The sequence below is a fragment of the Planococcus citri genome, chromosome 3, assembly GCF_950023065.1.
Source record: "Planococcus citri chromosome 3, ihPlaCitr1.1, whole genome shotgun sequence".
Lineage (NCBI taxonomy): Eukaryota > Metazoa > Arthropoda > Insecta > Hemiptera > Pseudococcidae > Planococcus > Planococcus citri.
The window spans coordinates 46,822,672-46,833,000 of NC_088679.1; the positions used below are offsets into that span (position 1 = coordinate 46,822,672).

At 30.6% G+C, this 10,329-nt stretch overlaps 2 protein-coding genes across 2 annotated transcripts; one reads left to right on the forward strand and one right to left on the reverse strand.

The window, feature by feature from the left end:
• Positions 1 to 427: 427 nt before the first annotated feature.
• On the forward strand, positions 428 to 8,287 carry LOC135840068 (histidine-rich glycoprotein-like). Its single transcript, XM_065356401.1, has 4 exons — positions 428 to 606; positions 5,364 to 5,570; positions 6,997 to 7,471; positions 7,558 to 8,287. Exons 1-4 carry the CDS (start codon positions 574 to 576, stop codon positions 7,917 to 7,919), a joined length of 1,077 nt encoding a protein of 358 aa, XP_065212473.1. The 5' UTR covers positions 428 to 573; the 3' UTR covers positions 7,920 to 8,287.
• On the reverse strand, positions 5,663 to 9,947 carry LOC135840077 (guided entry of tail-anchored proteins factor 1-like). Its single transcript, XM_065356413.1, has 5 exons — positions 9,534 to 9,947; positions 9,289 to 9,454; positions 9,150 to 9,217; positions 8,871 to 9,077; positions 5,663 to 5,887 (listed from the first exon to the last, which is right to left on the reverse strand). The coding sequence occupies exons 1-5, from the start codon at positions 9,633 to 9,635 to the stop codon at positions 5,849 to 5,851; spliced, it is 582 nt and encodes a 193-aa protein (XP_065212485.1). The 5' UTR covers positions 9,636 to 9,947; the 3' UTR covers positions 5,663 to 5,848.
• Positions 9,948 to 10,329: the final 382 nt, after the last annotated feature.

Sequence of the window (10,329 nt, forward strand, 5' to 3'; positions counted from 1 at the left end):
TAAAACTAGGTATCTGTTTACTTTCTCGAGCATTATATTTCAATCTCCTTCCCTTCCAATGGTGGAAAAATTACTTACTTTTTTTTCAAATATTGATCATTTTTAGTAAGTTTATAAAACGTAAAAAACTATTTAAAATTAATTTACTCCTTCACCTCCCTCCCTTCTAAAAAAAAAAAAAAAAATACAAAAATACAAAAACCAAAACGAGACTCAGAAAATAACGACTCTTTCGTCAATTCGTTTTAAAATTCATCTCGTCACTGCATTCCTTCAAAATAATTGGCATTCTGCGGGAAATTCTCATAAGCGAAAACGACACCGTGCATAAGAACAGCGAAAAATTCTGAATTTTACACGCTACATCCAGAAACGCACAAAGATAGTTTTAGGCAGGGCTGTTTGGTTATGAGAGCCATTGATGTAACGACCTTGCTATTCGAACGATAAGAAGGTCTTGTTCCTATAAAAGATAATGAACCATTGCAGAACAAGTTGAGGATAGGTGCAACAGTATTTTTATCAGTGTCTTGTAGTATTTCATTCATTCATTCATGTTTACTCATTCGTGTTATGTTATCCACCATGAGGATTGTGTGTGTTGAGGTGAGTACTTTCAATTTTTTTTTCAACTTTGATAATATTTCAAAAGTTTTAAAAGTGTTGTTTACGAAAATTAAAACTTAAAATAAATAAAAGTTTTTCAAAATAGCTTTTTTGCGTAACAAACGACGATCAGTGTCCGTGGTGGTGTTTTTCATGTTTTTGGTGACATTTTATTCACTTTTTTGTTTTTGGAATTTTTAATCAAGATTTTGAAAAAATATAGATTTTATGGAAGTTTTAGTGAGTATTTACCTAGGTACATACATGAAAATTTTTCCATGTGTTTGTGTGTTTGCATAAATGAATTATTTTTAAATGATGACTAATGGTGAGATTATTTTTGTGTGGTGAAAAAATTGACTAGGTATGGCAAAATTTCATGTACGTAATTATAAAATGATAAGATTTGATGAATTAAATTTTTCAATAGGTACACTGTAACTACCTATGTAAGTACTTATTGTACTTATTATACAGCATAATTTTGAATCCTCCCAAAAAGTTCCCATTTTGAAAAATCGAAGTGAGCGATGGCACATAAATTGTGAACATTGGTGCTTCCAAAATGATCTATTAAATCGCAAATATATCTTTCGTTTTAGATTCTCAAAATTGATATCTAAAATACGAATTCTTTCTTTCGGTCTCTTAGCAGACAGGTAGGTAATTACTGTTTCTTGAAATGTTGACATTGTATAAACGTGGTTTCATAATTTTTCTCACTTACTTACTTACTCACTAATCTGCTTCGCACAATATTTTCATAAAAAATTTGATGAATGTAGCTTTAAATTTTAAAAACCATATTAAAAAAAATTAGATGCCTACAAAATGAAGAAAATGACAAAATAGGTCGAATAAATTTTTATATGTTATTTAGCAGAATTGAATAAAAAACTTCCAAAAAAAAACTTAGGAACTGAAAAACCACACTTATAAAGTCTGGTGCCAAAGACATCAGCAGAGCAGAGGGAATGTTGATACCTGATTTCTGTAACTAAAATTTTGGCTCCCAAATCGATTTTTCAATTATTGATGAGTTTTTTAAATTTCAAAAATTACGATTTTTCACTTAAATATATACCTAATGGTGCGATACTCTAATTTTTAAGGTAATGAAAATGTAGGTATTCAATATTTTTTTGTGTACTTTTTCCATAACTTTTTCAGCAAAATTAATAAAATTGTTCTCTTAACTAAATTAACTTTAAAAACCGAATTTTGTCGTTTATTTCTGCCAACCTGGAGGTTTCAATGAGATTTTTATTTCAGCTAAAATTATTCGATCAAACTATTTGAAATGTTAAAAATAATACATAGCTAGGTATCAAATTCTTATTCGAAGAAACCACATTTCACCATTTTCCTGATTTGAAGCCCCCATAGTAAGATTTTGAGTTTTGCAAAAAAAAAAAAAAATGAGTGTGGGTTTTTAAAAATAAATTTTGAATTTATAAAAATGCAAAGAACACTGAAGATTGCCAATGGTCACTAATTGGTCAGTCGTCTACCTAGCCCACAATGTTGGCTAAAAAACAAAACAAACGTTTCTTTTTCTTTTTAATGTAGGTCTGTTTTAAATTATTAATGAATTTCTGCGCGTTTTAAACAAATTTAAAATGCATTAAAAATAGAAGAATTTGCAAAAATATTTTACTTACATCAATTTTATTTTTTAAATGAAATTTTAATTTGAAGGCTCAAAAAATTTATATCAAAAATTTGAAATTAAGTTTCATCACATTTTTTTGTATGTTTAATTTATCCAAAAAAAAACACGAAAAAAACAATTCATTTAATTCTAAAGTTTTTTTTTTCAAAAAAGACTATTGAAATTATGTGTTTTTAAAAAGAAAATCAGAGTTGGAAAAAATGTATTTAAAACAAAAAAAAAAAACGTTTTAAACAGTATCTGTTTTTTTTCGACATTTAGAACAACTTATAGTTATACCAGGTAAAATTTGGTCCAGAAATCACCCTTGAGGGGTCTGACTGGAATTCACTAAAGTGACGAATTATCAACGTAGGTAATTGAGAATTTTCATAAAGAGTGGGTTGGTAGAGGTACTTTCAGATCTACCTACCTAAGTTGAAAAGTATATAAAAATCTACAAAATCAAAATGTTAGCTGTCTAAATTTAAGTAAGTACCTACAAGTACATCATATACTTTGTTTAAAAATTACATTTTCGATGAAAAATGGGCATTATCAATTTCAGTAAATAGAAAATTTGAAAATTTAAATATCAATTGGGTTTGTGAAATTGAGCTTCTCGTTTTAAAATGAGTTCTTTTCAAAAACTGAAATTACAATGTAAAAAACTATCAAACTCATTGTCAGACAAAAAAGAAACGAGAAAATGAAAACTGAAAGCAACTCCGACGACTAGATTTTGAAGGAAATTATTGAAAAGCTTTTAGACCGTTTTTGTGTTCATTTTTTTTAAGGGAGGGAGGAACGACGAACGAGAGATTGATTTGGGAATAGGTATTTCACGATTCATTCAATTTTTTCGAGATTTTTAATTTTAAAAAAGTGCAGTTTTCTTTTCAGAAATCTTACTCATACTTTATGAGTACAGGTATCTTCACGTATTCTGTTTCTGTATTGGTACCTCTACCTAGTTAGATATTTGAAAATTTCATTTTTGCAAATTTCACAACCATTAAATGAAGATTTTGAATTAGAAATTTACATTTTTTTTTGGAAAAATTGTATGTAAAAGGTACATATTTTTATAGTCTTTGTATTCATTTTGATTCAAATCAATTTCAAAATAATATGTAGGTAAGTATACATTCTAGTCTGCATGGATTCGTCATAGATTCCACCCCCCCCCCCTTCAAGAAATTTTTACTTTAGGTAATTTTTGGTAAACTTCAGACATATTACCAAAGTAAGACGTGTAACCTTGATCTCTTTGAAAAATGTAGCGGACTTATAATAGGTGCCTAGTGCCTACCAAATTCCAAATGATTTTATGTGATTATTTTTTTCTCTGAGAAATTCTGTGTTAGTGATCTCCAAAGAAATTGAGAATTTAAATTTGAAACTTTTCGTAGTTCTCGTTCATCTTATAATTTGAAGGCATGGCAACAATCCTATCTACAGACATAGGTACTTGTACCTACCTAATTTGTTCAGATGAGTGCAATGCTGTTTTTATCAAATGTTACGACACGCTTAATATTCAATCCATGATAAAATCATGTCCAATTCTCAGCTGATAAATCCTCAAATGCCAAAGTATACGTTGCAAAAGATGCGTAATAATGAAAAGATTCGAATCATTTCTCGTAAAAGAATGTAGGTATAAAATGTTACCACTAATTATTCTACGCATTCGGTATGTAGGTAATAGGTTAGGTTAGGTATTAGGAAAACCTCCACAGGTGTCGATTATCTTGGCGAATTCGATCATCAATTATAATTTCGTTATACAAGTGTCATAAGTTCTCTTTATTGTTCACATATGCATCGATCCTACAGATACATTATAGTAATCGTCCAAGCATGGGAAATTGTTTTGGGAAATTTTCCAAAATTTCCAATCTTACATTACTTACGAAGAAAAATACATACGACTGGGGGGGGAAAAATTGCATCGGCTATTCGAGGTCACACGTAATACGTGATGCGAGACCGACCAGCGGGGAGTCGGACGCATTTTTTAAATGTGCACAAATCGGTGGAGTCCGGAACAAAAAACGTGTATGAGGACAATGAAAGGAAGTAGAAATGTAATTCTTCGATACGAATGTAATCTCCACAATAGAAGACGCGATATTAGATTGTCGCTAATATTATAACAGTCGTCTAAAATATCGTTTTATTAATATTTCAAAGGCAGGAACTTACCGGCGTACAATGAACTCTTTTTCGCGTTAATTAAGGCGATAAGCGGTCACATAAATTCAATCTAGATCAAATCAAAGGTCAATATTAATAATAAAAACTAATGACTCACCATAGGTGTCCCTACAAAAGAATGGAGTTACTTTAGTAACGCCTGAAATCAATCGAAGGTTAGTATTAGGTATAGAAATTACCTATTAGTATTTTTCTTTCTTTTACATAGCCGAGCCGCGCGCTAAAATAAATATACGAGCATTATTATCGCCCACACTAGGCTAACTGAATAATTACTAAAACTCAATTATTTAGTGATAATCATGTGGTTTGAATTTTTGTCAAGCTTGACTGCTTCGATTTCCGAATAAAATCAGAAATTCGATTATTCGAATAGATGTCGTGTTGTGCAGGTATCGCGGATATCAGGTATTTTAATACGCGGCGCGGGTATTGGGTAAACGGAGCGTTAATTAATTTTGACAATATTTTAATTTGTTGTCATGTTTCATGGTGCAGAAGAAAAACGCTTAGAACATGATTTACGTAACTTAAGTTTTCGACATCGTAACAATTGTTTTATACTTTCTGCATCTTCTACATACATATCAGTTCGCGGTACCTACATACACAAAATTCACGAACGTATAGGTACCTAACGATCATGAGAGCACTTTTTAATCACATGCGACAGTAAATTGATGTCGCAAATGCACTAAAAAAAATGAATGTGAACAAATTTCTCAAATTAAAACACTTATAAATAGGTACAAAGAGAACTTTACGAAAAAGTCATTACCTACAACGCGACATTTTTCGCATTGTTTTTGTAATCTGACATAATTACTCGTAAATTATTACAAATTCGGCATCGTTATTATCACTCGTCTTGTTAAAACTGTTTCAGATAACTTTAATATACCTTGTTGTGCATTCTGCGTCTTTTCCAGTCGAATATGACGACGGAGACGATGATTCTGGTCATTTAGGACACATATACAACACCGGATCGCCATTATATTACGGCAATGGCCATCATCAACACGAGTACGATGAATATCCTGGCTACGATGGGTACGCCAGTTACGCACCTCACCATGATCATGAACATTACGTAAGCATATTATTTGGAAATTAACAAACACCCTTTCCCTACTTCTCTCAATGCACTTACCTCTTGTGACTTGAAAATGCATACAATTTATATTTTTGGAGTCTAGATTAATTTATTTATTTTTCGCTAATTTTCAAAAATTCAACATGTCACTTAGTTGAAACACAAAAAGCAGCAAGATAGTCATTTTCTCCAGTTCTTTTTTTTCTGATCCAAAACTATGAAAACCCATCTCAGGCAGTCAAACGCAGTATGGGTGTAATTTAACATGCATCAAATTATAGCAACGTGTGCGTGACTTCAATCCAAAGACACTTCTGAAACATTCATTTGACAATTGAATATAAAAAATTCATTTGATACCACCATAGAAAAATTCGGCACAAATCGCTATTAAAAATATAATTTTAAATTGCCCAGAGGAGAAATTTATTCTAAATTACCATTGAAAAAAATTAATTTGAAATCGTCCATTTTAAATCAGCATAAAAAATGAATTTCAAGACATCACGAAAAATTCATTTAAAATTATCGCGGGAAAAATAACTTCAAAAAAATTCATTTAAAATCACCGAGAAAAAATTTTTAAATAAATGAAAACATTTTCAAAAGGCGGACGAAATCACCACGAAAAATGCACTTGAAATCACAAAAAAAGTTTATTCGATCATAATCAGACCATAAAAACCTGGGTACTAGAAAAAAATGAAAAACGCATTTGAAATCAACATGATAACGTCAGTTCGTCGCAAAAATTTAATTCGAAATCACCGCAGAAAATTTTTTTATAAAATCAAAAAACGAATTCTAAATCACCAACAATTTTATTTTAAATCGCTCTCAAAAAATTTATTTTAAATCACCATGAAAAAAATTGTCATAAAAAAATGTACATATTCGAAATGACCACGAAAAAGGTACTTGAAATCGCCAAAAAAAATGCATTTATAATCACGACTAAAAACACTCATTAGAATTGCACGCTGCAAAACTCATTTTAAAGCACACAAAAACGTTCGTTCAATTCAAAATCACAATGAAATTAATTTTAAATTCCCATAAGAGAAAAAATCATTTGAAAGTTGCCACGAAAAATTCCTTAGAAATTGCCACCAAAAAAAAACATTCAAAATTACCACAAAAAATGTATTTTGAGATCAGATTCCAGAATAACTTGCTTTAAGGGAGGAAAAAAATTGAAATCATAACGAAAAAATTCTGAACTGAAAAAACGTTGAAATTCATTTAAAATCGCTGCGAAAAAATGCATTTATAATTATGCACAATGAAAATCTTAATTTCAAACCAAAACGCATAAATTTTGACAATAAAATATTCATAGAATAATAATTAGGTATCTGCATTTTCAGTTTTCAATAATGAGTTAAGGGATGAACTCCTTATAAATTTACTGTCTGAATTACAGGCTTACCCGAAGTATAAATTCGAATACGGAGTACACGATCCCCATAGCGGTGACATAAAAAAACAATACGAAGAAAGAGACGGTGATACTGTTCGAGGATTTTACAGCCTGGTAGAACCCGACGGTTCAATACGTATCGTCGAATATACAGCAGACGACAAACATGGATTTCAAGCCACAGTGAAAAAAATTGGTCCATCTCACCATCCTGCCCCCGTGCCAACTCACCATGCTCCAGATGACCATCATCATCATCATACCACTCATCACGGTCCTCCTCATCATTCTTTCAACGACTATCCTCAACATCATTATCCACCCAACGAAATTTCTAATTATTTCCCAGGTTACTATCCACACAGTGAAGAAGAAGATGTCGGTTATGGATACAACGTTTACGAACCTCACGATCATAAGCATCCAAATTTGTACGGTTATGAGAATCAAAATAATGCTTATTATCATTACGGATTAGGTACCTGATTTAACGATCAATTTGAAAATTTTATATTCTATATTATTCTTTAGTTTGATCATGTATTGTTTTAATTTCTCCTATAGGTGGTCAGGAGTACGATGAAAGCGAAGAATATCCGTATAATGCGAATATAAATTATCCCTCTTATATTTTACCGCAGCATACATATTCCAGTATTCAAGACTTGACCGCCTACGGTGCACCACAAGACGACATAGAAAATCAGGATAAATTGTATCATAAAAGATCTCCTTTGAAAAAACAAGAAAATAAAGACCTCTCAAAAATTACAGATAAAAATGATTCGACCAAATTTCACAGAGATGCAAAAAAATTAGAAAATGAGGCCAGCAACGTGAAAGAAAATAAATCCAAAATTAAAACACCCGTTGCCGAATCTAGCCAAAATACTAATACAAAATCACAGGAAACGAAGAAACAATAACAGTGAATCCTTCCGGTTCGAAATTTAGATTTGTTCCTAAATTAACATAATTTAATCCTTCTTACTTTTTCTTCGGTAAGCAGTTAGTGAGAAATGTTTTTTACGAGTATTTTATACAATAAATTTCGAAATGATATTTAAAATTAATTACGAGTTCCATGTCATAATTTAAAGTACCTATTATAGCACTAATGTAAAATTTTGCATTTTTAGTAAGTTAAGAATCGATTAAGGTATTTAATTTTTTTTAGTGTGTAAAATTAAACATTTTTAAAAAACAATTTTTTTTCAAAATACGTTTAATACATTCAATTTTTTATTCGTTACAATGTTCTTCAGAATTAATGGAATACAAAACAAAAATAATTCACACACGCGGGTTCATTAAAAAGGGAAAAATTATTAATATAAAGCGATACAATAGGATCACAGTTCAATATTATGTAAATAAAACTCGGTTTTGAACCTTCAGACGAAAAAAAAAAATGATAAAATAAACAAACTTCGAAAACAAAAAAAAAACACAAAATGCATGTTTCACATAAATACATCAGTAAATAAATTGAATCAATGATATTTTCATACATCATCAACAAAGAACACCGAATTGATAGAAAAGAACCAAACCAATCTAATCCTTTCCTCAATTCGTATTACCTAAAGTAATTAAAAGTATCTCTTGAGGCGATCATACACCTATATCGAATGTTGACCAAAAAAAATCAGACACAAAAGAATGAAAAGATAACACCAAAAACTCAAAATTAGCGCAATAAGAAAAGCGAACAAACACATCCATAAAAAGTAACAATACATATACTTTTAAACATGGGATAATCAATCAATAATTGATGGGAAAATGTAGACTAGACTGATTATCAAAGTCATAGGTATCATCTCGTGACTATTACAATTTCAGTTCAAAAAAAGTAACTGAATTTACAACCTTACCAATAACGAATCCTGTTCGAATGAAACTTGAGAACGAATTTTCTTCATCACATTTTTCACTACTATGTACCAAAACAGAATTCCCATATCGCCTGCTTTATTACTCGGCCATCCAACCACACCATTAAAAGGTGTGAGCCATTGAGGATTTATATACAAAAGTGGCGTATTCAGATTACTATATATGATGTAGAAACAGATACCATTCTAAACGAAAGGAATGAAAAATGCATTACTCAATCGTTCTTCTTTCTGATGAAAAAATAATGATATACTTACAAAAAATAAGTCCACAGCGAATTGGGTGATATATTTCATGCTGTTAAATAATTCTTTACTTTCTTTACCTAAAAACACGAAGACAAATTATAATAAAAGCATGAAAAAGAGTACAAAGATTAAGTATTTCAGCACTCACTTTCAACTTTCAAATCCTCTTGCAAACGATTCAATTTTCTTTGGAGTTTAGCATACTTGGCGAATTCATCGACCATTGATATAGCATCCATTTTTGCTTTAATATCAGATATTTCTCTTTCTAAATCGTTCTCCAACTGCGATTTTTTGCAAAAAAATGCTAAAAACTGAAACAAAACGATGAAAGTTGTTGTTCAGGAAACAATAGTTACTTGATTCGTAAGTTTGAAAAACATCTGAAATTACCTTTACTAGTATATCCGTAGAAAATTCTCCAATGAATACAAAAATTGAGATGATCGAAAACATATACCAATCAATCATTTTCATATCTTCCGATACCGTCATGATTATCGATTAGCGTTGTTATACCAAGTATACTATGCAAAATTGTAACAAGAATCAGTTATTTCAACATACTGCAAGATTTTGAGATCACGAATTCATAAAAAATACACATCCATCACGACACAGTTTAATGATTTTCAAACTGTAAAGAATTTATTACTTGAAAATGAAATACAAATTTGAACATTGATTTGCAAAAAAATAATTTTTATCTTAACTCTAGCGGTCGACGACTCTAGCTGAAAAGCTGAAATAGAGCGGTTCATGGTGAGATATTCGGTTCTCCGGTTTTGGTCCTCTGGGGATGAGTCCATCTTGACCGTAATCAGAGCATCTTATTGATGACGTCATAGCACTACTTTTCTTTTTAATTTATAATTTTTTAATGTCACTGTTCTGAACTTTTGAGAGTTCTGAGTTCTGATTCTGACTTCTGATTTCTACTATTAATTAGATTCTGATGATATACTGATAGTCTGCTACAATTTGAAGTTTGAAGTTTGAATTGAAATTGCTCGAACTTTTTAGTGAAGCTGAACTGCTGTCTGCTGAAGTGAAGTGAACTGAACACAGAAGTTGCAAAATGCGTACCAAAAATGTTTGGAATTTTCATTTTATTTTATTTATTCTGCTCATTGTTCTAAAATGGTTTTTGCTCAAAGGCGCTAGCGTTAGTAGCGTTTACCATTTAAAA

Excerpts from the sequence above, each read along its gene's own strand:
- LOC135840077 (XM_065356413.1), bottom strand. The coding sequence starts at position 9,635 with ATGACGGTATCGGAAGATATGAAAATGATTGATTGGTATATGTTTTCG. Across the intron at positions 9,078-9,149 it reads TCGCTGTGGACTTATTTTTT|AATGGTATCTGTTTCTACAT; the intron begins GTAAGTATATCA and ends CCTTTCGTTTAG. Across the intron at positions 5,888-8,870 it reads TCGAACAGGATTCGTTATTG|AAGTGTCTTTGGATTGAAGT; the intron begins GTAAGGTTGTAA and ends TGAATGTTTCAG.
- LOC135840068 (XM_065356401.1), top strand. The coding sequence starts at position 574 with ATGTTATCCACCATGAGGATTGTGTGTGTTGAG. Across the intron at positions 607-5,363 it reads TGAGGATTGTGTGTGTTGAG|ATAACTTTAATATACCTTGT; the intron begins GTGAGTACTTTC and ends AAACTGTTTCAG. Across the intron at positions 7,472-7,557 it reads TTATTATCATTACGGATTAG|GTGGTCAGGAGTACGATGAA; the intron begins GTACCTGATTTA and ends TTTCTCCTATAG.